Below are 26,337 nucleotides of genomic sequence, written 5' to 3'. Positions count from 1 at the left end.
AATGTGTGGCTTGACGTGCTATTCGGATGTTTGCCAGACTGGCTATTGCATAATGAACACTAATACATGTCACTTTGTCTTGACTAATTGGCTGCATTGAAAAATACAGTATGCTTACATCACGGCTTTAATTTATATGCAAGTGATGCGTGAGTCGTTTGCACATCCTCAGTGGCATATGCTTTCGAGTGGTGTGATGCTTGGAGAGCACTGTGTGTGTGTGTGTGTGTGTGTGTGTGTGTGTGTGTGTGTGTGTGTGTGTGTGTGTGTGTGTGTGTGTGTGTGTGTGTGTGTGTGTGTGTGTGTGTGTGTGTGTGTGTGTGTGTGTCTGTGTGTCTGTGTGTTTGTGTGTGTGTGTGTGTGTGTGTGTGTGTGTGTGTGTGTGTGTGTGTGTGTGTGCGCACTGCGCATGTGCTTTAATGTGTGTGTGCGTGTCTGCAATAGAGTGTGTGTGCATGTGTGCAGACGACTGTGTCTTTTGAGTGTTTTTGCACATAGAGTAGCTGTGTATGAGGCTCTATGTTTGGTTGGTCCTTCCTGAGTGTTGCTCTTGCCCATGGCTGCTTATGTAACTGTGGCTCTCACTGAAGAGGATGAGGAAGATGAGACTGATGAAGATGAAAATGAGATCCGCAGGAAGCAGCATCCTACTGCTGCAGTGTGTACTGCCAGCACTGAAATAGAGACCATTGGACCAGCCAGGGCCCTCTCTCTACATCTCTCTCCTCTCCATACCTCATTTCATCTCCTCTCCTCTCCTCTTATCACCTCCACTCCACACCTCCTCTCCTCTATTCTCCTCTCATCTCCTCTCCTCTCCTCTATTCTCCTCTCCTCTCCTATCCTCTCCTCTCCTCATTTCATCTCCTCTCCTCTCCTCTTATCACCTCCACTCCACACCTCCTCTCCTCTCCTCTCCTCTCCTCTCCTCTCCTCTCCTCTCCTCTCCTCTCCTATCCTCTCCTCTCCTCATTTCATCTCCTCTCCTCTCCTCTTATCATCTCCACTCCACACCTCCTCTCCTCTATTCTCCTCTCATCTCCTCTATTCTCCTCTCATCTCATCTCCTCTCCTCTCATCTCATCTCCTCTCCAAAATTCATCGAATCTCCTCTCATCCACTCCACACTTCCTCTCCTCTCCTCTCCTCTCCTCTCCTCTTCTCTCCTCTCCTCTCCTCTCCTCTTCTCTCCTCTCCTCTCCTCTCCTCTCTGCTCCTCCCCTCCTCTCCTCTCCTTTCCTCTTCTCTCCTTTCCTCTTCTCTCCTTTCCTCTCCTCTCCTCTATTCTCCTCTCCTCTCCTCTCCATACTTCCTCTCCTCTCCTCTCCTCTCCAAAATTCATCTCATCTCCTCTCATCCACACCACACTTCCTCTCCTCCCCTCCTCTCCTCTCCTTTCCTCTCCTTTCCTCTTCTTTCCTCTCCTCTCCTCTCCATACTTCCTCTATTCTCCTCTCCTCTCCCCTCCTCTCCATACTTCCTCTCCTCTCCTCGCCTCTCCTCTCCTCTCCAAAAATTCTTCTAATCTCCTCTCACCCACCACACTTCCTCTCCTCCCCTCCTCTCCTCTTCTTTCCTCTTCTTTCCTCTTCTTTCCTCTATTCTCCTCTCCTCTCCTCTCCTCTCCATACTTCCTCTATTCTCCTCTATTCTCCTCTCCCCTCCTCTCCATACTTCCTCTCCTCTCCTCTCCATACCTCCTCCCCTCTCCTCTCACACAGCCCTCTTCACAGTCAAGAGACCAGTCCTCCAGTTCAGATCAATAATGGCATCAAACAGTGCAGCTTTAACCCCACTCTCCCTTTCTCTCTCTCTCTCTCTCTCATACTCTCTCCATCTCGCTTCTTCTCTCCTACCCCCATTCTCCAACCACCTGCCTCTCACATTCACCATCTTTTTTTCTCTCGCTTCATCACTGGATCCCTTCTGTGGTTGCCTAGCAACCAATTCCAATGGCAGGGAGCAAATCAAAGATATTGAGGCGGAATTTGTTTACGATCACATGCCCCGCACGGCACACGCTCCGTTTCCAATAAAAACCCCGGCTCTCGGACTCGCTCCCACTTTGCCTTTTGTTTATTTACTGCTGTGTTGCTGTGAGTTTTATCATTGAGATGAAATATGTGTAAATGAATGGCGAGGTGCGAGGGTAAACTAGGATGGAGTTTTATTGCTCTGGATTGTTGTAATATTATGAGGTTTTTATGTGTGCTCGGTGCTAGCCTTTAGTATGGAAAATAGATTTTAGTTATTCGAATACATCAGTTACTCTTATTATTATATTGGAAATGTTTTATAGTTTGTGATGAAAGCAGTTGGTCACTATTGATGGATCTCGTCCATTTTCTCCTTTGATGTCTACTGGAGGCAAAAAACCCCTCTCTCTCTGCTTCCTCATTTCCATCAGCCCTCTATCTATTCACCTCATCTCTCTCTCTCTCTCTCTCTCTCTCTCTCTCTCTCTCTCTCTCTCTCTCTCTGTCTCTCACTCAATCACTCACTCACTCACTCACTCACTCACTCACTCACTTTCACTATAGTCTACTATATTGTGTATAAAATGGCTCCCCACATTGCTCCCCTATTGAGAGGAGAGGAGAGGAGAGGAGAGGAGAGGAGAGGAGAGGAGAGGAGAGGAGAGGAGAGGAGAGGAGAGGAGAGGAGAGGAGAGCTAGCTGTGGGTGCCTGTGGTCATGAGGATGAGTAAGATTGACCTCTGCGTGTGCATGTGCTCACTGCGGCAGCCATTTCCAGTGTATGCCTCGGGCATCGGGTGTATAAAGACACACACACAAGCATGTGTGAGTAACACACAGAAAACGAACTTGAACACACACATGCAAACATACTAACGTGTGAGCATCTCAACATGTGTGCACACACACACACACACACACACACACACACACACACACACACACACACACACACACACACACACACACAACGTTGATTTCACCACACTGTTGTTTCTTACATAAGCACGTTACTCATCCACAAGAAGGCTCCATTTTCTCCAATCCAACACCAAGTGTCTTTGTTTTAACGCAAAGAACAAGTCCGATTAATTCATTGTGACAAAACATCTCTTCTACTCTTCCTCTCTATGCCATTTTATCTTTTTTCATGGGCATTTGTTTACATGTCATTCTGTGACCTCATTGACTTGTATTACTGTTCAAATTGTGCCGGCAATTACATCTCCTGGTCTATGTTTTTCTCATAGCCACTTAATTTCCAAACACTCTCCTACAGATCATGTAGAATGCTAATTGCCTTGCCCTAATTATCTGTTCAGGAAAATACATGGTTGGTATACTGTAGTGTTTCTCAACGGGGGCTCTACAGCACCACAGGGGGCATTAGGAGGAGCCCTTGGGGGGCGTTGTTGAGAGGGAGACTGTAGGTTGAGAAGGAGTCTATGGTAAGAACTGAGGGACATTTGGTGTTTAGAAAAAAGTTTGGGAACCCCTGGTCTATGGTAAGGAGGGATATGGTTTGGTCGTTTGGAAGGTTAAGGTTAAGTATGGGTTTGTATACTATATGAATGGGAATGGACCTTTTGATATGCATGTACAGTGTACAGTTTGGTAAGGGGTGAGTGACATTGGGTCAGTCAGTCATATGGGTAATGTATGGTAAAGAATGACATGTGGTCGTTCATGTGTATTGCATAGTGTATGGGGAGGATGGGCTGTGGTGCAGTCATCAGGAAGGTAAATCCCATGGTCTGTGTACTGTATGTAAGTATCAAGCTGTGTAAAAGGTCATGGATCTTTTGACGTGTGTGTGTAGAATAGTGAGGAGGTCATAGTGCATACTATACAGTATGGTAAGGATGGACGTGATTTGGTCATATGGAAGGTAAATCACTGGTTTTGTTTATACTGTACATACTGTAAGTTATATTTTGACATATGGGTGTACCGTATACAGTTTGGTAAAGAATGACCTGGGATAAGTTGTATGTCTACTGTGCAGTGTATGGGGAGGAGGGACATGGTGCTGCCATATGGAAGGTAAATCACAGGGTGTGTGTGTGTGTGTGTAAATATCAAGCTGTATGAAAAGACATGGACCTCTGACATATGCATGTGAGGTGGTTTGGTCATATGGGAGGTCCTGAGGGCAGCATCCTCTGTTTGCATGTGACCTCCTTCAGGACATCTGACCCTCACCACATGACCAGAAGACTTGCACACACACCAGAGAGGGTTGAAGAGGTAGATAGACAGACAGGCAGACGGACGCACCACACACACACACACACACACACACATAAGAGAGAGATCTCATTACTCAGTTCTGTGATGGAAAGTACTGTCTTATCAGCAAATCAGAGAAGGGAAGGAGAGAGTGAGAGTTGGAAAGAGAGAGGAAAAGAAAAAGAGACAGACATGGACAGGAAGGCCGATCAAGACATGAGTGAGAGGTCATCTGCATCACTGAGGTGGTTGTTTTTTTATTCAGCTTGTCTTTTAATCACATTTCCCTTAAAGTCAGATTATTAGTCAGATTTCCCTTAAAGCTGGACAGACACGAGTAGTCTGGAGCGGTGAGCAGCTCTGTGGGGATGTAGAGGATATCTCAGTTACACAGGGAATCAATAAATAAATGATTTATCGTCCTCTGTTGACATTGTCAGAGCAATCGACCTTGTCTGTGCTCCGCTAATGCTTATCTGGTTTATAGGGGGTGTTCTGCATATCTTAAATAAACCTTAATTAAAAAGAAATCACTTTGTTGTCTATGGTTTATCGTCTTGAAGGGCCATACAGGCCAGTGTTGGTGTGATGGGAGTACCTCCGCCCAGGGCAGGATGTACTCAGCCATCCAACCCCACCATGCATGAAATTAGGGAATTTACGGAGCGTGACTGGCATCTCTATTGAGTTAGAATAATAAAACCTTAGGCAAAACAAAACGCTAAATCACTTGTGTGAATGAGGCACAAGAGAGGAATGAACATCACAGGAGGAACAAATAAGCTGTCAAACCAGCCTAAGGAGGAGAGGAGAGAGGGATGATAAGAGAGGAGAGGAAAGCTCAGACTGAGTGGTTGAGTGCCTGGTGGGTTTAGAGATGGACTCGCTGTGGGTTACGAGGAAGAAGAGAGGAGAGAGGGATGATGAGAAGGAGGAGAGGAAGGCTCAGACTGCGAGTTAGTTGTTTGGTGAGTGTAGACTGTAGAGCGGAATGGTGGAGGAGAGGAGAGGAGAGGAGAGGGGATGGTAAGAAAGGGAAGAAAGCTCAAACTCCGGGTGAGTGCCTGCATAGTGGGTGTGAAAATACAATTGTTATGACTTATGATCAAGAGGAGGCGAGGAGAGAGGGATGGTAAGAAAAAGGAGAGGAAAGCTCAGACTGCAAGTGAGTGAGAGAGTTGGAGAATGCTAGGGGGTGAGTATAGTGGAGTCAGAGTAGGCTGTGCCTTGGATAACTCTTGCCTCAACTAACCCTTGTCTGTCTGGAGGAGCAGAGTGGCTGGATGACAGATTGGGGTCGGTAGCTGTCCTCAGGGAGCGGTTCGGAGAGGTGCAAGGTTTGGTGCAGATGAGCACATGAAAGGAGCTACTCTCCACACACCCCACTCACTCGCGCAACACCTCTCCGTCTCTTGAAAAAGCTAACACACAAACTGCACAGCGCCACTCCGCACCACTCCGCACCTCTCCTTACACCCGGCAAAGTGGAGTGCTGTGAGCCTAGCAGGCTGTCCAAATTGGATAGATGGTCTCAAAGGCTGCGCTTGGCACATCAAACGTTCCACCAACGCACTCTGCCAATTGAAACTACATAATTGCCCGTTTTTGAGTGAGACTTCAAGTGAGCCTGTGAGACTGTATTAAACCACCGAGAATAAGTTGCTTTGCTTTTATTCCTTATCTTAGTGTAGTCATAAATGGAGGTTCCGTGACCAACCTCTGGCAACAATGTTTTGATGATTGATTTGACCTCTATGGACCCTTTAGAAAAGATTTAGCCCCCATGTCCCTCGCAAAAATCCCGGGCTTTTTTGCAAGAGAGCCAAATTCAAAATGGCGTCCAGCGGCATCTCTAAAAAATAACTTTTGATCTGGATGACCTAGAATCATGTATGATGGCACTTTTTCATACAAGCCAACCATGAGGATTCCAAATCTGACATCATTTTGGTAATAAAACTTCGTTTTGACAGCGAAATTCAAGATGGCCGCCATCTAGAACCGTTATTTTCGACCTTTTTAGGCCGTCATCGCCCAAAATTATCATATTTGGACTGGGAACCTCCCAATTTGTGTGACTCCATTTCTCATGTAAAGATATTGAGCGAATATCTGATCTACAAGCCCAGAATTCCTCACATTGTGGGGCGTAGTGGGCTTGTAGATGGGCTATTTTAACAATGTGTCTTTTTTGTAGGCTATTATTTGACAATTTGGCAGGTATTTTAGCATTGTTTGATGATTACTTTGGATGCAGTGATGGTCTTTTACTTTGAGAGTCCTTACATTATGACCCCACCCCCCAAATCAGGGGGTCTTGACCCACAGGTTGAGAACCACTTATCTAGTTAAAAAAAAGACCTTCACGTTTCACATTTTCCAAGCATTCTTGCACAGAGAAGCCTGTTGAGGAACTCGAGGCAAGAGCTGCTGAAATTGAAGAAGTGCGCTCACAGCAGTGATCAACTTGGTTGAAGACAGTCAGTTTGTGAAGCTCCCCCAGCTGCAAGAACACTGTGTTGTTGATGAATGTGTGGTCTTATTCAACCCCAATGGCACATACAGGAAGACGCAGAAGAGCAAGCTCATCTCGAAGATCTCCCTCCACCCTGTTTTGATTTAAGAATCCTATCTTGCTCTAATTCAGCCGTTCTCAAACTTTTCCCATCATTTGCCCCTCAGAGGGTCTGGATGCCTCCGTGGCCCCTCCCCCTTTTTGTGGGGTAAAAATCACTTCTGGCTGGCGCTTCCCCCCCAGGAAGGCTTGCGCCCCACTTTGAGAAACTCTGCTCTAATTGACATAGGCATGATCTGGAGGATGGGAAACTCCATCAGCAGAAGATTGGCAGGCACAGGACGGCACCCGTTACAAGATAGGTTGGGCTATGCCAAAGCTGTTATCCATCATCCTTGCCTTCTCATGCTCCCAGTATCATCGGTGCCAGTGATCCCTAGTACGATACACATACTTAACAAAAGAAGACGAACGGGACCTGCGCATACATGGTAATGCACATACATACTTACCTGAAGAAGGTCGGATGACCGAAACGTTATATTAAAGTTTGTTGGTGGAATGGACAGTGTGCGGGATTTCTTTTCACTTGACTGACAACCCGGCTGGGATAACATCCTACGCACCTGCCCAACTACAGAGGTGTGCAAAAGCGTCTTTATTGAACTAATGCACATACATACACATGAAATTGACAAGTTCCCATCTGCCAAGTCTTTCAAAATGTTATTGTGTAGTGTCAAAAACAAGAAAAAGACTACACCATTGAGCAGTCTGAAGCTCTTCACTGTTTATGATGGTCAATTACAGTCAGGTTGTAGTGGCCCTGTTGTTATTGATGCAGCTGATACCGATGTCTACGGCAGCTTCCTGGCATGCTAAGCATTAAGAGAAACGAAGAGACTGTCCTCTTCCATGACCTGCTGACAAGAGATGGCAGACTGCATTGTGCAGCTACACTATTTTACAGGCTGTGATGCCAACTTACCTGTAGGGTTCTATGAAAAAGGAAAATCATCAGTACATGATAAGGTGATAAAGAGCTCTGTGGCAAGGCAGCAACTCTCGGTTACTCTCTGTTCACAACAGCTGCTTGTGTCACGATACAGATGATCTATGCAGACAAGAAAAGTAGCACCATGGCTGAAGCCTGTGCTTCCAAGTCGAAGACCATGAAGAGAAAGTCTTTTATCTGTCTCCCTCCATATGCAGACAGCTTATGCCAACTCTGTCCCAACTACTTGCCGTATCTAGTGTGTCACCCCACACTAAAGAACCACCCATCGCCACTCAAACATGGTTGAGAGTATAGCGTATAGCTTCCCCGGGTCCTGTATTCCCCGGTCTTTGTATGGGACTGAGGAACTACCGACCCTTTTTCTCAAAAGGGTCCCATGTTCCCCGCATTGTATGGCCCAGGATGCTTCACATGCATATCTCTTGCACGAACGGTTGCCATGCGTATTTCATGTCAAGTTTGCGAACAGTGGCAGCCTAACCCTAACTGTAACTCTAACAACAACCCTCGCTAGTCATGCGGCAGCAGTCTACTTGGAAGCAGCAGGAATAGAAACCCTTATTGAAAAAAGGGTTCTAAGTTCCCCGCTGGCGGGGGGACATAGGACTCGGGGAACATAGCTCCCGGGCAACATAGGGGTGACCCTGGGAGCTCATACACTGATGATTTTCCTTTTTCATAGAACCTTGAGTTGGCATCATGGCATTGTGCAGCTACACTGTTTTACAGGCTGTCTGCCATCTCTTCTGTCAAAAGGTCACAGAAGAGGACCGTCTCTTTGTCTCTCTTAATGCTTAGCATGCCAGGAAGCTGCCGTAGACATCGGTATATCAGCTGCATCAATAACAACAGGGCCACTACAACCTGACTGTCATTGACCATCATTAACAGTGAAGAGCTTCAGACTGCTCAATGGTGCAGTCTTTTTCTTGTTTTTGACACTACACAATAACCTTTTGAAAGACTTGGCAGATGGGAACTTGTCAATTTCATGTGTATGCATGTGCATTACCATGTATGCGCAGGTCTCGTTCGTCTTCTTTTGTTAAGTATAGTGTATGTAGGGATCATTGGCACCGATGATTACTGGGAGCATGAGAAGGCAAGGATGATGCATGACAGCTTTTGGGCATAGCCCAACCTACTTGTATAGGGTGCCGTCCTGTGTCTGCCAATCTTCTGCTGATGGAGTTCCATCCTCCAGATCAGGGGTTCCAAACTTTTTTCCCTGCGCACCCCTTGTACATTTCAATGTGGTTCGCGCACCCCCTCAGCGAATATTTTGGTGTGCTGATGGCCACACAAGTATGGATTCACTGCTCATTCACTGCATATTAAGCACAGTCGTTTTTGGGGAATTCTCTTTTCCAATAGCCTTGGAATTAAACTACATTTCAGATGGACCCTTCCAGCATACAATGCACCATACAATTAAAAACTACTTAATGTTCATTAATACTGGATAAAAAACTACCATATCCTCCATTGCTCTATTCAGCTCGCGCACCCCCTTAAGGCAGGCCGCGCACCCCTAGGGGTGCACACACCCCAGTTTGGGAAACCCTGCTCCAGATCATGCCTATGCCAATTAGAGCAAGATAGGATTCTTAAATCAAAACAGGGTGGAGGGAGATCTTCGAGATGAGCTTGCTCTTCTGCGTCTTCCTGTATGTGCTATTGGGGTTGAATAAGACCACACATTCCTCAACAACACAGTGTTCTTGCAGCTGGGGGAGCTTCACAAACTGACTGTCTTCAACCAAGTTGATCACTTCTTCCATTTCAGCAGCTCTTGCCTCGAGTTCCTCAACGGGCCTCTCTGTGCAAGAATGCTTGGAAAATGTGAAACGTGAAGGGTTTTTCTACTTGATAAGTGGTCAAGACCCACTGTTTTGGGGGGGGTGGGGTCATGATGTAAGGACTCTCAAAGTGAAAGACCATCACTGCATCCAAAGTAATCATCAAACAATGCTAAAATATCGGCCAAATTGTGAAATAATAGCCTATTAAAAAAAGACACATTGTTAAAATAGCCCATCTACAAGCCCACTACGCCTCCCAATGTGAGAAATTCTGTGCTTGTAGATCAGCTATTCTCTCAATATCTTTACAAGAGAAATGGAGTCACACAAATTGGGAGGTTCCCAGTCCAAATATGATAATTTTGGGTGGCGGTTAGGGTTTGACGGCCTAAAAAGGTCGAAAATAACGGTTCTAGATGGCGGCCATCTTGAATTTCGCTGTCAAAACGAAGTTTTATTACCAAAATGATGTCAGATTTGGAATCCTCATGGTTGACTCATATGAAAAAGTGCCTTCATACATGATTCTAGGTCATTCAGATCAAAAGTTATTTTTTAGAGATGCCGTCGGACGCCATTTTGAATTTGGCTCTCTAGCAAAAAAGCCCGGGATTTTTGCGAGGGACATGGGGGCTAAATCTTTTCTAAAGGGTCCATAGAGGTCAAATCAATCATCAAAACATTGTTGCCAGAGGTTGGTCACGGAACCTCCATTTATGACTACACTATCTGCTTCATACTTTTTGAGAACAAATGCTTACTTTCACTATCAATGTTATCAAAAATGAAGCGAGTGGAAGAGATTGGGGAGGATTGGGACATTACCTCGGGCCGGAATCAAATCCAGGTCTCTGGCATGATAGTCAATGCCCCAACCATTTGAGCCATGGCCGGGGTCTCTTTTTTTTTTAATAGTTATGACTGTGAATCGCCAGAATCTGTACATTGACTGCGTATAGATGGCTGTAGGTTTGGCTGTTGTGGTGGTGGTGGTGGTGGTAGTGGTGGTGGTTGGCCTTTCAGTGGTATGCTGATGCTGATGTGTTCAGCACATGCTGCACTTGGCGACCTAAGACCTAGAGCAGCAGGGGTGGGCATAGGAGGTGATTTCTTTCTCTCTCTCTCTCTCTCTTTCTCTCTCTCTCTCTCTCTCTCTCTCTCTCTCTCTCTCTCTATCTCTCTCTCTCTCTCTCTCTCTCTCTCTCTCCTCCCTTCTGGGTCTTTATTAGTGCTTCTGAATAGCAGTAATTAGGCTTGGAGCAGAGGCCCTCCCGCCCCTGTAGACCCCCACTGCCATGGCCATCTGGACCAATTAATGCCCTTACTAAACTCTCCCTTTTTCCTTTTATCCTCTTTTCTTTTTATTCTTTTTTAGCCTCCCTTTTTCTTTTCATCCTCCCTGCTTCTGCCCTTTGCTAAATCATGGGAGGCAAGGTAGCACTCGGCTGGCGAGAGAGCGCTGAGTGGCTTTGCCTTCCACCAACTAACAACTCTGCCTGTTGGCAGGAATATGAGGTTGGCATGGCGTGCATGTCGTGGACAAATGGTTCGGTTTTGAAACTCGGGGGGTCCTTCTGATTCCTTTGGCAAAACTGTGCGAAATGATGAAGAAATGAACGTTGAATTGATTTGCATTGCAAATGGGTGTATTCTTCTGAGAATGGTGGCCGTTTCTGTCTGTGTTGAGGGCCCTCCATCCATCAGTGTCAGACAGGCTTGTGAAGTTTTAGGTTTTTAACATCCTGTAGTGGTTCCTTCCGTTCTTGTTGGTGTCTTTCACTTGTCACACATGCTCACGGCTATTTTCTTTTTGTTTGTTTAGTGTGCATTTTTTTGTTCTTTTGACATGCTCAGCCATCTATTTTACACGGAGGTTCTATTGAGACCGTAGTGTATGACATTATATTTGAAGGCTTTTGTGTGAGCGAGAACAGTGGCATCTGAGGACGCGTCCCTCACCACCCATCTCCAATATAATATATGCACCAAAGGGCTATAAAACAAGCCTCCGTTATGCAATTTGGAGAGAATATACTGATTATTTTCCAAGACTTATGCAACCATTCTGCACAAAAACTGCTATGTGAACAGAGATGCACACTGGTGGTACTGTTTTTCTAAGGCTTCTATCCTTAGCTACAATCTATCGCCATATTTTTCAGTAACATGTGCATAGTTGTAGAATACATGCACCACCTCTAATGATTGCCTGATGTTATTGTGACCATGCTGCTTGTATGTATTGCATGTATGTTTGTGCGCAGCATGTAAAGGATAATTGACGACACAGCGTTCGGATAGCAGAAAAAATATGCTGCAATGCGGCCACGACGCATAGCGTTATCTATGGTATACAGTAAGCTATTCTAATAATGGACATGCAGTTTGTTAGTATGCTTGTGTGCAGTATGCTATGTATGCTATGCATATGTATGCGTATAGTGGGCGTGCAGTTACAGTATCGTTGCAAGCCCAGAAGCAGACAAAGAGTGCAAACACCATAAATACTGTGGCTATTTTTAGCCCTCCCCACTCAGGGTCCTGATAATTCCAAGGTTGGGGGTTTTGTTTTGTGTACTCAGTGCATGCCCCATTGGAGGATAACCTTCTTTTCTGCTTTCCCTCTCTCTCTCTCTCTCTCTCTCTTGCTATCTCTCTTTCTCTCACTCACTCACTCACACACTTTCTCTCTCTCCCTCTCTCTCTCTCTCTCTCTCTCTCTCTCTCTCTTTCTCTCTTTCTCGCTCTCTCTCTCCACCCACCCACCATTCACCACACTTTTATTTGCTGATTCTATTTCCGAGCTTCCCTTTCCTCTCTTCTTCCTTGTCTGGTTCGCTCTTTTTTTTCATTCTGCTCATCTCGTTTACCTCCCCCTCTTCCGTCTTCTTTTCCTAATCACCTGCCTTTTCCTTGTCTCACAACCCCACATATCCTCTCTCTCTCTCTCTCTCTCTCTCTATCTATCTATCTATCTATCTATCTATCTATCTATCTATCTCTATCTATCTATCTATCTATCTTCTCTCTCTCTCTCTCTCTCTCTCTCTCTCTCTCTCTGTTACGCATGTCTCTTTTCTATCTCTTTCAGGGTCCCTCTCCTCTGCATATTGTCTCTATCTCTACCGCTCTCTCACTCTTGTTCGTTCCCTGTCTGCCTCTCTGTTCTCCACAAGGGATGCCAGGAGGTGCATCCTGTTTCTCCAGCACTTCTCTCTATATCTTGCCAAAATTCTCAACAGAGATACCAGTCACACGTTCGATTGCCAAAATGAGCCTTTTTTCACAATTTTGTCGAAGCTTTAGTTTTTGACTTGTAGCAGGGAAAACGACCACCAGTTTCCCTAGACAGTGGGGTTTAAGTTTATGTCTACGCCGCCGGATGCTACTTTCCCTGTTTCAAATGCATTGAATTGAAGGCGTCTGATGTCGTGTGAAAAAGGTCCATTGAACTAAACTACTTAAAAGGAATTGAGCTGTGCAACACTGCTATAATTACGTGCAAGCCTTTAATATGCCAAAGCTGACTGACAAAAAATTATCACCTTCTGCACATTACAGGGCTGTTTGGAATTGCAGCAGTACTGTGCTGTTAAGTTATTTAATAGAAGGATGTGTTTTTTAGCCACACCTGCAAGCAAATAATATAAAGGAGCACAGGCTTACTTTAGGCTTTGTGAACACAGTCTGTCAACAGGGACACCATGCGGCACATGTTCATGTTCTGTTCAGCTTGCTCTCTCTCTCTCTCTCTCTCTCTCTCTCTCTCTCTCTCTCTCTCTCTCTCTCTCTCTCTCTCTCTCTCTCTCTCTCTCTCTCTCTCTCTCTCTCTCGCACTTTCTTTCTATTTCTCTCTCTCTGTCTCTCTCACGTTCTTTGTCTTGCTCTTGCTTTCTCTGTCTCTAGAACACTCAGCCCCCCCTTTCTAATACTATCCAATTCCTGGTCTCTCTGCAGGGACACCATTGCCTCTTTTCCACTGCTGTTTTTCTGGTAGGCGTACAGCTCAACACAGCACGGCTCGGCCTCGGCCACCACTTTTTGCTTTGCGATTGAGCTGTGTCGTGCCTATTTTGAAAGGTAAAAAGTGGAGGCGGAGTCGTGCTGTGTCGAGCTGTAGGCCTACCAGAAAACCGGCAGTGGAAAAGAGGCACATTTGGCATGTCTGCCATCTGTCTCTCTCTCCCTTTGCAACATGGTCTATAGATCCTAGTCTCTGTCTCTCTCTAACACCGCATGTCTCTCTCTTTCTCCCTCTATAGGAACGCCATGTGGCATGTCTCTCTTTCACACTATAGGTCCTAGTACCTATCTGTCTTTGATACTCTCTCTCTGTCCCTTTCACTCCACAGGGACACCATGTTTCTTTCTCTCTTTCTAGTACTGTAAAACACACTGCAGGCCCCTGTCCCTGTGTCTGTGTCTGTCCATGTCCCTATCTCTCTCTCTCTCTCTCTCTCTCTCTCTCTCTCTCTCTCTCTCTCTCTCTCTCTCTCTCTCTCTCTCTCTCTCTCTCTCTCTCTCTCTCTCTCTCTCTCTCTCTCAACTTGATGTCTGTCATTTGCTCGCTCGCTCTCCTTCTTACAGGGACACCATGGGCATGTCTCTCTCTGTCTCTCTCTCTTTCTCTAACACTATACAGTAGATCCTAGTACCTATCTCTCTGTGACGCGCACTCTCTCTCTCTCTCTCTCTCTCTCACTCCACAGGGACACCATGTGGCGCATGTTCACCGGCGCCCTCTCTGGCGGCGGCGAGGACAAGGACAAGGATAAGAAGGACGGTCACGGCAGCAGCCTGCCGCTGCAGGACCTGCGCGAGATCGAGTCCTGGGTGTACCGGCTGCTGCGCTCGCCCGTGCCGGTACCGGGCCAGAGGCGCGTGGACGTGGAGGTGCTGCCCCACGAGCTGCAGCCGGCGCTCACCTTCGCCCTGCCGGACTCCTCCCGCTTCTGCATGGTGGACTTCCCGCTGCACCTGCCCCTGGAGCTCTTAGGGGTGGACGCCTGCCTGCAGGTGCTCAGCTGCATACTGCTGGAGCACAAGGTGAATATCTAAACATGTAACATGTATCCGTGTAGAGATAAAGACACACACACACACACACACACACACACACACACACACACACACACACACACACACACACTTCCCCCTGCACCTGCCCCTGGAGCACTAAGGGGTGCACACACACACACACACAGTCCCTGGGGCTCCATACTGCTCGAGCACTGTCCCTGGAGCAAAAGGGTGGATGCATGACTACAGCTGCTCATCTGCATCCTGCTTGAGCACCCCTATTGAAGTGCAGTATACATGTACTGTACATGTAAATAAACAGACACATGGTGGAATCTTGTGGATGACATGGCTTTACTGTATAGTACGGCACAGAATAGCAGGAAAATGTGTTGAATCAATGACCGTTTTTTGGGCTCAGGGGTCAGGTGGTAAAAATACAGCCAATGCCCATAAGTGAAATACTAATTGGTAATTATGTACTGAAATTAATAGGCTTCTTAGATATTTAACTAAAAGCAAAAAAAAGGATTGGCATTAGCTGTGGTTGCACCTCTCGTGACGTGCGCTACTAATAAAACGTCATTGACCCGTTTTGAATAGATTAGAAATTCTCTTTGTTGCTTCGGACATTGCAAAAGGAGGTTCCACTTACGCATGAAGCCAAATGACATCACGACACCAAATGACATCACAACGCCAAATGACATTCCTGCTCTTGAGGAAATGACATTGTGATGCACATGTGACACGTTCCATAAGCTCTCCCGCTTCAGTCGGCCATAACCTTGACTGGCGCAGTATCCTCATTCAATGAGATCATCATCACTATCACAGTGGGCGCGTGTACATTCAAGAGGGGAAGAACAGGAGAGAGAGAGGAGCCTTGAAACACACCCTTGAGATGAGGGCAGCGCTGTGCTAATGTATAGATGGATGCCCCAAAGTCACGGCTTTTCCCCTGAGTGGCCCCTCTGGTGGTGACTCTACTGCTATTGTTTCCGTCCCAGTTTTGGTCGTTGTCAGCGCGAAATAAAATGCTATTCTGCACACCTTTGGAGAAGGGAAAATCAATTCAGAAAGGAAATGCTACTTCTAATAAAGGTTACCATTAAGTATGAAGTCAATGAAACGGAAACATTTTGTAGTGTATGAGGTAATAAATTAGCCAGTGTGACTCACAAACTAAATAATGTACTTAAAACTAAGTGGACATACAGTATTGAACAGAGCCAGATTGAACACATTTGCTGCATCTGGTTCTAGTTAGGGTAATTCTTCATCTAAATTATTATGGCAGCGGCACTGTTGCTCTCTGAACACTACAATTTCCTACACCTGGACAGCTGTAACTATTCTCTATGTGTCTACCACAGTGTTAGTGTAGTGTGTGTACTTTGAGAAAAAAACTGATGTCCAAATTACTATGGCATGACTTCACATTAGATTACATGAAGACTTCACATTAGATGTCTGACACCTAGACAGCTGTTGTTATTCTCTGCTTGTCCATAGCAGTGTTGCAGTTCTTTGAGGAAAAGCACTAACTGCGTAATGGATGCTCACGTCACCCGGCTTGCTTTGTATCCCTCCACAAGTTATTCTCCAGTCGCCAGTAAAACCATTACACTCAATAATAACCATTACATTCACTGTGCTTCTGAGGAAATAGCTTTTTTTTGTGATTAACATTTTATTAGGTTTTTGGTAAACACAAAAACAAACAAAACCGTCATCCTCATAACATGAAGTCAAGATCTGGGAGTGTAGTAGTAATGATAGAAAATTGGACAAGAAGGGGTATTGAGGCAACAACTCCAGTAATGGGCATCCACATGGCTCCTCTCCGTTGTTCTGTTCACCTCCACAGCTGGTGGTGCAGTCGCAGTGTCTAGTTTAGTTTAGTTAAATGTTTATTTGACAGGGACAGTGCACAGCATACAATTGAGACGAATTATAACCACATTATAGCCATGGTCTTTTTATCTTATGTTATTTTTTGGAGCGAGTTTGGTCCATAAAACAAAAATAAGAAAGAAAAAAAAACAGTAAGCAGTGTGCAGTGTTTTCTGAACTTTCATCTTAGAGCTAAATTAGAGCACCTTTTCCTGCCTCACACCTGCACTTGTATTGCTGAAGGCTTGTGCACAAGGACTCTGTTGAACACTAATGATCTCTTTCTCTTGCACAGGTGGTGCTGCAGTCACGGGACTACAACGCGTTGTCCATGAGCGTGATGGCGTTTGTGGCCATGATCTACCCTCTGGAGTACATGTTCCCCGTCATCCCCCTGCTGCCCACATGCATGGCCTCCGCTGAACAAGTACGCAAACAGCACACACAGAAACAGACATTTATACACACACATGCACACACACACACACACACATGCACACACATGCACACATGCACAGATACATATGCGCACACTGACTGTTTTCCATCCTCTCGCTTCCAATGCACTGTGGCCACAACTGTGCGCATATATGGCCTTGAAACAGAACAAGTACAACACACACACACACACACACATCCATACACACACCTTCATACACACATACATGTAGGTACACATGCACGCCTACACACATAGGTACACATGCACACACACACACACACTGTTTCCCCTCCTCTCCTTTCTAATGCACTGTAGCCACCCACTTGGGCCTATATGGCCTCGGCTAAACAAGTAGGACACAAACACACACACACACACACATGCACACACAAACACACCAATCTTCCCCATTTCTCATTTTACAATGTACTTTGTTGCCACAGCTGAATAAATGAGGCATGCTTGGTTTTGCAAGGTAATGAAAGGCAATGGAGATGAATGTGCGTTGGGATTTACATTTATACTTGCCCGCATTCCACTGGGCAAGGCATTCTGCCAGAGCAATCTGTCGCGCCCGTGCTCTAATAAGCGCCCGAGTGGCATAATCCATATTCAATCTGGGCGCTGACAAACATGACGAATGTGTTGTTGGCCATACACTTTGCAGTTTTGTTTAGTTTCCTCAGCAACGATGTCCACCCATGTTGTTTATTTGGGAGGTTGAATGATGATGCCGGTCAGTGCAGTGCCGAATTTGTAAAATGTGTTCTGTGTCCACGGGGCAGACGTGATCGCGTGGCAGAGTACTCGGTCTTCGGAGTGTTTGAATCCCAACCTTATCAGCAGGAAGAATGTGTCTGGCCTCTTGCACATGTATCCATGGCTGATGTGCCATTGAGCAAGGCTCCTAACCCCAGATTGCTCCAAGGACTATAAATAATACCCTTTAATAACCGTAAATAATTGTACATAAATGTACATTTAAATAATTACCAGTTTTGTACCAAATAGACAAGAAAATGGAGGAGAATGGAGGTGTGCTCCAACTCCTACATTTCATTGGCATTGTTCTACTGTGCTGCCCCAGCTAGTTGGATGACGCTTTGAGTGGAGTCCAATATGCCGACTTCCCTCCTCCCTTGCTCACTTGCCTGCTTGTGATCTCATGATGATGTCACTGACAACGGAAAATGAATTCGATATCTTGCAAAAGCGCAATTGTAAAGTCTTTTTCTCATTTGCAAACTGGATGATGAATGAAGAATAGTCCACCAAAAATTATTTTGGCTAGGCTGACAGCTGGGAAACTTTATTGTTTTCTCCACGGAGGAGGGGCCAGGAGGCGGGGCGAGGCCACAAGCACAAGTGGAGGAAGCAAGGACGCATATTGGGATGCACCCTTTGAGTTCCCTCCTTACCTTGACCCTGAAGTAACTGTCAGTCTCTTTGAATAAAAGCGTCAGCTAAGTGTAATGTAATGTAATGTCTTGTGTTCTTCTTGCCCACACAGCTTCTCCTGGCCCCTACCCCTTACATTATCGGTGTACCTGCCAGCTTCTTCCTCTACAAGGCCGAGTTCAAAATACCGGACGATGTGTGGCTGATTGATCTTGACTGCAACAAGGTTTGTGTCCCGTTTCACGCCCGTGTTGAATTGTATTGATCACTCGTGCACTACCACATGTCTATGTGTTGGATACATGGATAGTTGAGTCTGCTCGATTCACTTTTGTTGTGTAATATACTGTAACCACTGTAATTACTTTGTTGATAAAAAGGTGGTTATGATTATGGGAACAAGGACTACTGTATGTAAGAGTTGGCTAGTACAATGCATGCTGTGCATGAGTCTTTGTTCCTAGGAAATATGTACTGTATGTGGATTAACCATCTTAATTTAAGTCGGATTTTCTGATTTGCTTTACATGTTTCTGAACCGTGTTAACTATAGTGTGATTCTCAATTATTCATACGTATTATACATGCCCAACTTCGAGGTGTTGTTTTTGATTATGTGCTGTGTGTTCAATGAATGGGCCGCACTGTGATATACTTTATGTATAAGCACAAAAAATGTAAGCACATCGTAAAGCAATCAGCTAAACTATTGGCTCAGCTGACCTACCCAGAGTTGAAGCCAGTTGTAAGTATGTGTGTGTGTGTGTGTGTGTGTGTGTGTGTGTGTGTGCGTGTGCGTGTGCGTGTGCGTGTGCGTGTGCGTGTGCGTGTGCGTGTGCGTGTGCGTGTGCGTGTGCGTGTGCGTGTGCGTGTGCGTGTGCGTGTGCGTGCGCCCCTGTGTGTGTCTGTGCATGTGTGCAGGTCATCAGGCCGACCAATGCTGAGCTGCTCCCTCCTCTACCTGAGCCAGAATCATCTGAGCTCAAGAAACACCTGAAACAGGTAAAGCAGCCCGTGGCTCTTCTCTTCTCTTCTCTTCCCTTCTCTTCTCTTCTCTTCTCTTCTCTTCTCTTCTCTTCTCTTCTCTTCTCTTCTCCTCTTCTCTTCTCTTCTCTTCTCAACCTTTATTTTAGTCTCCCTTTATCACTCTCTGAATCTCTGCTCTTATTTGCTCCCTCTCGTTCTTTCTCTCTTTTACTCACTCTCTCTCTTGTCCTTAACTCACTCACTCTACTCGCTTTCTCTCCTATCTCTCTCTATCTCTCCGCTGCCGCTTTTGTGTGTGCCTCTCGTCACCCGACAGTCAGTTTGTGCTGATAATATTGTAGGTGATGATGGCATCTTTGAGATGAGAGGCGTGTCATTTGAGGCTAATGTTGAAGAGCTGAGGCCCTGTGTGCCACTGACATTTCACCAACGTTTGATCAGCAGCAGATGATTTGGCACAATGCAAGCTCCCACTGACCTATTAAGCATTGTTGCACGCACGCCATGAGTGAAAAATCCACACGCCCTGCTTTTTTATATATATATTTTTTTTGACAGTGGAACACCTTTTTTTCATCTGTCAAGAGGATGTATTATTAGTTTTTTATATTTCCCCTGCTCCAGGGCAGCATGGAAGAAAGCAAGCCAAGATTATTTCTCGGCCAGATGTACAACAGTGCTTGTATCATTTTGTTGCCCATTTGCCCTAACTATAATAAGTTTTTGTCTCCCTTCTTTTTTGTCTTTTTTCACATTCTAGCTCATGAAGGTAAAAATCACAAGTGTGATCAGCAGTGCTGGACCCCAGTCCTGACTGTAGATCGTGTTGACTAATCCTTAGTTGTCCCCAAGGATAAGAACCACAGTAACAATGTGTGTGAAATCAAAGACTGATTCAGAGACTGTACATGCTCAACCACAGCTTTTTTTTGTATGTCTGAATATTATCAAGATAGTTTTTCTCGAATTTGTTGTGACTGAATATTTTTGTTTGGAATTATTTTCAGCCATTCTATGTCAAAGGCTCTAAGAAGGGATGGGAAATGACTGGACAGTATAAACATTTTACGATTATTTACGTCATTTCTGTTAACTATGAACAGCCTCTGAATCAGTCCAATAGACTTAGTTGTTAACGTGTGTGTCTCCTAAGCTCCCAACCCTCTAGTGCTGTGTATAGATAGACTACACAGTAGTTTCCCTGACCCGGAATCGCTGTGCGTTTGTGTGTGTGTGTGTGATTGTGTGTGCCCTAACCATAGATAAGAGAGTGTCATTGTGTCTGATCCAACTCACCTTCAGTAAATTCACCCCAGCATACGTAGCTATGCCACATTGGTCTTCACTCAGATTGTTGTGAGCGAGGGTGTGAGTTAGTGAGTGACTCACTGAAGGTAATGCATATGTAATGCAAATGGGCTCCTGCACAGGTAATGCAAATGGCCTCACACACTGACTTATGAGTCTCTAGAAGGACCCTACAGCAGTGATTTGCAGCACCGTTGACTTGCCATCCTCAGCATCTGCTGCTGCTGCTTCTCTCTCTCGCCCTCTCCCTCTCTCCTTCCCTCTCTAGGTCTCTCTCTCTCTCACACACACACACACACACACTCCCTCTGTCTCTCTCTCTCTCTCTCTCTCTCTCTCTCTCTCTCTCGCTCGCCCTCTGTCGGGTCTATAAATAGCGAGCCTGCAGTGAGACATTAGCGCTGAAATGTGACTTTAGCGACGGGGGAGATGGAAGCAGTGCATTGTGGGTCATCTCTCCCTTGCTGGACACCTTTTAGAGCAGTAGCGGTGGAAATAAAAGCTGCATTCGTAATGGGGCCAAAATGATGAAATTTCGTCAAATTGATGCATGCCCACTGAAAAAATCAAAACGCATTCTGTCTAGGAATTTGTCATTTGCATACAGCTGTGCACTGTATCGATTTCCTTGTTTTCGCTCCATGACGAATGTGGCCCATAATGGCCGCCTGCCCTGCGTATAGTTGTAAACCACTGTCTCCAGAGTTGTACAAAGTAGAAGTAGAAGTACTCTGCCAGATGTAATTGAAAGTTGTAACAACAACAATGTACAATGTAATATCATACATATCATCATTTGTTGAGTAATTCTACTTCTAGTTTATACAACTCTGCCTGCCTCTGTGTTCAACCTCCACCACCCTCTCCATACTGTGTACACCCCCACTGGTTGTCCTAGAGGCACACCATGGATAGTGTTGTCTTTTTTCCCCCCACACATCAGGCTGGCTATTATTGGTCTATTTTTGTCTGAGTGTGACTCTGTGTGTCTTTACTAGTTCCACGCATTGTATTTTAAATGGGACTCCTTTTGGTGTATTTCTGTCTTTGTGTGTGTCTATTTGCCTTCATCAGTGTCACCTCTTTGTCTTTTGGGAGTGGCGTCTGTCTGTCTGTCTGTCTGTCTGTCTGTCTGTCTGTCTGTCTGTCTGTCTGTCTGTCTGTCTGTCTGTCTGTCTGTCTGTCTGTCTGTCTGTCTGTCTTCACTGCCTTTGTGAAACCTGCTCTGCATTGAGCATCTTTTTGTTCTCTTGTCTGTCTCAGTCTACCTCATGTTTATTGTCTTTTTGTCTACCTGTTAGTTCATGTTGTGTATGACTCATTTCCACTCACACTCACACTCACATTTACACACACTCACCCACACTCTCGCACTTACACACACTCACCCACACTCTCACACTTACACACACTCACCGACACTCTCACACTTACACACACTCACCCACACTCTCACACTTACACACACTCACCCACACTCTCACACTTACACACACTCACCCACATTCACTTCACTTACACACACTCACGCACTGTCTCACACACACACACACACTCTTCCTCCTTCTGTACTCTCTGTCTCTCTCTCATTCTCGCACTCGTACACTTTCCCTCACATCCTGTCTCTGTGTGTAATGTGTCTGTGTCTGTCCCTTTGTCACATTTTTGGTTCCAATCCTGACACCAAAGTGATTGGCTCCTGTTTGCTGTCAAGTGACCTTATTCCCCCCCTCCCTCCCCCCTCCCCGTACCATTTTCTCTTGTGTCCCTCCTCCCTCCTCCCCAGTGTCTGGTTAGGTTGACTGCCATCACCCAAAAGCAGATCTTCGCCTCCGACTCCAAGGTTCCAAAACCCTTTAAAAAAAAAAAACGCACAACTCCTAATTTGCTCGATCTCTTTCCCTTTGCCTTGGAATGTTGCCATGCGAACTGCACGATACCCCCCTCACCCCACCCTACCCCCTCCTTCTGTCTCTTCTCAGATTGCCTGCTCTTCATTTTCCTGTGTGCCCCCACCTGTGTCCAACAGATTGAGATGCCCATAATAGCCTTGCAGCAAAACTAAAAAAAAATGTCTTCCAACACCCACTCACACAGTTGCTGAAGTTTGGCTAAAGCATGATCTCTGAATGTGTGCGCATTTACCATAATTGTCGTGCTTAAAAAAATGTTTTAAAAACAAATCATTCATTAGATGTAATACAGGCATTAAATTTTACGAGTAAATGGTCTTGCTTTAAAAATGTCCAAGCTGTTGCGTTGTTGCTACGTGCCCGTGAGCAGACTGACTTGAGCGAATTAGCTGTTGCTGCGCTAAGTGAATCATTAACCAGAGGTTTCCAGCGTTTGCAGAGTGCTTCTTTAAACGGCTTGTGTGGTGAATCCTCTCCTGACCCAACCCCACCCTCCCCCCTCCCCCCAAACCAATCCCTTCTCCTCTCTCTTCCTCTTCCTCTCTCTCTCCCTCTCTCTCTCTCTCTCTCTCTCTCTCTCTCTCTCTCTCTCCCTCTCTCTCTCTCTCTCTCTCTCTCTCTCTCTCTCTCTCCTATCTACTTTCAGACACTCCCTCTGACCCCTAAATCCTCGGCAGTGCACTCTCACTTCAGGCATTAGCCTGCACCAGGACAGCCACGCGCGTGTCTGCACTCACCGTTCAGCTCTGGCAAACTGCACGTGCAGCACATTACTGTTACCAGTTATAACAAAAGGAACACATTTTTTTTTAAAGATAAGCTAACACAAATAAATATTGCTGAATATTTATGAATAATGTATATATTAATGTGTCCCCAGCTTATTTTTAGGCAAGTGCTTGTGCAAACTAAAAAGTGTGTGACCACGTGCACAGAGAAGGCATTCACCCTGCCAGCCAGCCAGCCAAGTCACTCAGAATGCCTTAATCCAGCACAATAAGTATAGTGATTGCTGCTTATCTGGCCTGTCCACTTGCTCTGGGTGCTGGGAGCTGTCAGCAGGGGCTCTGTAGTCAGGCAACACAGGGTCCTATAGCCTAGTCAGGCTACCTGGCGGGATGCCACCAAGCTGAAGCTGATGGCTAAGGTGACTGTGCAGCTGAGTCATTGTCAGTTCCCCAAATCCCCTCTGATCTTATCCTAACCCACCCTACCCTACCCCTCCCCCCCCCCCCCAAAACAGCAGCAGCACGGACAACTTCAAAGTCTAACACAACTTCCTTCTTTCTTCCTTCCTCCTCCACCTTTGATGGTCCATCACTCCATCCGTTGGCCCATCACTCCGTCCGTCCGTCCGTCCATCCATCCATCCCTCTGCCTGGTCCCAGGCCCTGGCCAGCATGAGCCTGAATACGCAGCCCATCCTGAACCTGGAGAAGTTCCAGGAGGGTCAGGAGCTGCCTCTGCTGCCCCCGGGCAGGGACAAGGCCTCGCCCTCCTCCACCGAGTTCAACCCCCTCATCTACGGCAACGACGTCGACTCTGTGGACGTGGCCACCAGGCAAGGATCATCAATAAAACTGTCTTTATTTATTTCATTTACCTATGCTAAGGAACACAAAACTTTTTCACGAAAATGTACTTCATTCACATACTGTACATTTGCATTACTTTATTTATTTTATTATTTGTTTATTTTATTTACACTTCAGTTTATCCAAACTGATTTGAAAAAGAGAAAATAAGCAAGGTATATACAGTATTGCATATGCAGAGGAAAGGTACTGAGTAAATTGTCTCCAGACAAGACTCAGAAAGCTTTTAGTCTTCATTGCCTTACTTGTATTCTTACTGACATTTATCTATTTTTACACCACACTTATAACACGTGTTTATGCACACATATTGACAAAGGCGGACCAGGTACATACCAGTATATGCAGGCCAAGTAACAGTGAGGGTACTGTTAGCGATGGTATGTGGACTGTGATGCTGAAAATGTAAAGTCTTAAAGGCTGTTGACACCAACAAGTGAATGATGGTTTCTTAGAAATCCTAATGATGAGAATTCGAGTCATTTCAATCATAAAATGCAGTATAATCATATGTAATTAGATGTCAGAGTGGATAAAAGCAGTCTAAAAATAAACATCCTTCTCCATTTATTGGTTACACTCGCATGTTGTTTTTCAAAGTCGACGCACGTTGTCATAATAGCTGTTTTTGATTTAGCCCTTGTTGCGAAGGGAGCTTTTATGTCTCTTTTTCCAACGTTTTTATGGGCAAGATGGCAACTGTTAGATATGGTGATTAATAACGCTTTTTCCCCTCACACGCTCTCTGAAGTGTGTGTGAATGTTCCGCACAATTGCCTTTAATGTTCCTGCCATTAGAGGCTCTCAGAAAAATACATCTTTAATCAGTATCCCGCTGTGTCCACGTTTGACCCACATCTAATTCAGCCCATTTGGCCTTAGCATTTGTCCAGAGAATGATGTTAATTTTTCCATTTCAGTTCTCTCTCTCTCTCTCTCTCTCTCTCTCTCTCTCTCTCTCTCTCTCTCTCTCTCTCTCTCTCTCTCTCTCTCTCTCTCTCTCTCTTCGTGAACATTTTATAAAACTGTTCGCATTCAGTAATTTTCTTGGAGTGCTTCACTTAATCATCATCTGCCCTCTCTCTCTCCCCCCCACCCATCTCCTTCCCTCGCTCCACTCAGGGTTGCCATGGTGAGGTTCTTCAACTCTCCGAACGTGCTGCAAGGGTTCCAGATGCACACGCGTACGCTGCGTCTCTTCCCGCGGCCCGTGGTGGCGTTCCAGGCCACCTCCTTCCTAGCCTCGCGGCCGCGCCGCTCCGGCTTCGCCGACAAACTCTCGCACACACAGGCCGTGGAGTACTACGGGGAGTGGGCTCTCAACCCCACCAACCTGGCATTCCAGAGGATACACAACAGTAAGGCATCGCCCAACCCTCCCACATATTTTTTAAAAATATATATTTTAGGGGCTTTTGTGCCTTTATTGATAGGAAAGTGGAGATTATGACAGGAAGTGAGTGTGGGAAGAGAGATGGGGAAGGATCGGCAAATGACCCGGGCTGGAATCGAACCCGGGCTGCCGGCGTAGTGACCCAGTGCCCTACCGCTAGGCCACGGCAGGGCCTACTGTACCCTCCCACACATAGGATGCTGGTATCTCTTAAGCCGGGGTCAAACTACACTTAAAAATCGTGTCCCATTTTTACGTCGGAATCGCATCTGTCAATCGTATCCCCGATCGTAAACACAGAGAGCCCAACGTTCCATTTCCAGTTGTAAATATCAAACAGTGCTTGATATCTACGATTTGCGGACCGGCGTCTCTTTGCGCCACTCCACCGTCTCTTTGCGCCACTCCACCGTTTGTGGTAAGGGGGGTTTTCAGTCGAGAATTGGTCCCGATAGCCCGGCTTTAGGGTTTCAGAGGATTCATCATAGTAAGGGCTCAATCTCTTTCGGGGCGCTGTTAGGCCACAGTGTAATGACGAGGGAATATGGGAATTTTATTGCACTGTTAGAATTTGGTGTGGTTGTTGTAAAAGTGGGATGTGGAGTGCTATGGGGAGTGGGCACTCAACGCCAGCAACCTGGCCTTGCACACACAACAGTAAGGCCGTTGTTACACAACACAACAGTAAGGCATCAATCCCATACAGCATGCTGCTAGGGTGTGATGAGATTGGGTAGATAGTTAGGGCTTCCACAGAGATTCTAGGTGTTATTATTATTATTATCCAGGCTCTCTGGCTTCCAGACGATACTTAGTAGCAAGGGCTCAATCTCATACAGCATGCTA

General features: G+C 45.8%; 1 protein-coding gene across 12 annotated transcripts in view; it reads left to right on the top strand.

Moving 5' to 3' along the window:
• Positions 1-26,337, top strand: part of madd (MAP-kinase activating death domain) — a 98,876-nt gene that overhangs the window by 17,813 nt on the left and 54,726 nt on the right. For 8 of the 12 annotated variants that reach the window (XM_063188765.1, XM_063188771.1, XM_063188774.1 and 5 more), the window contains exons 5-11: positions 14,250-14,586; positions 16,751-16,882; positions 18,408-18,521; positions 19,217-19,297; positions 22,377-22,433; positions 23,892-24,064; positions 25,221-25,456. In XM_063188765.1, the coding sequence (XP_063044835.1) occupies positions 14,250-14,586; positions 16,751-16,882; positions 18,408-18,521; positions 19,217-19,297; positions 22,377-22,433; positions 23,892-24,064; positions 25,221-25,456 (1,130 nt within the window). The remainder of the gene's footprint in view (positions 1-14,249; positions 14,587-16,750; positions 16,883-18,407; positions 18,522-19,216; positions 19,298-22,376; positions 22,434-23,891; positions 24,065-25,220; positions 25,457-26,337) is intronic. The other 4 variants (XM_063188773.1, XM_063188772.1, XM_063188767.1 and 1 more) reach the window with 1 other exon arrangement.

This window comes from Engraulis encrasicolus, chromosome 22 (genome assembly GCF_034702125.1).
Source record: "Engraulis encrasicolus isolate BLACKSEA-1 chromosome 22, IST_EnEncr_1.0, whole genome shotgun sequence".
NCBI classification, from domain to species: domain Eukaryota; kingdom Metazoa; phylum Chordata; class Actinopteri; order Clupeiformes; family Engraulidae; genus Engraulis; species Engraulis encrasicolus.
This window is presented reverse-complemented; position numbering and strand designations above follow the sequence as displayed.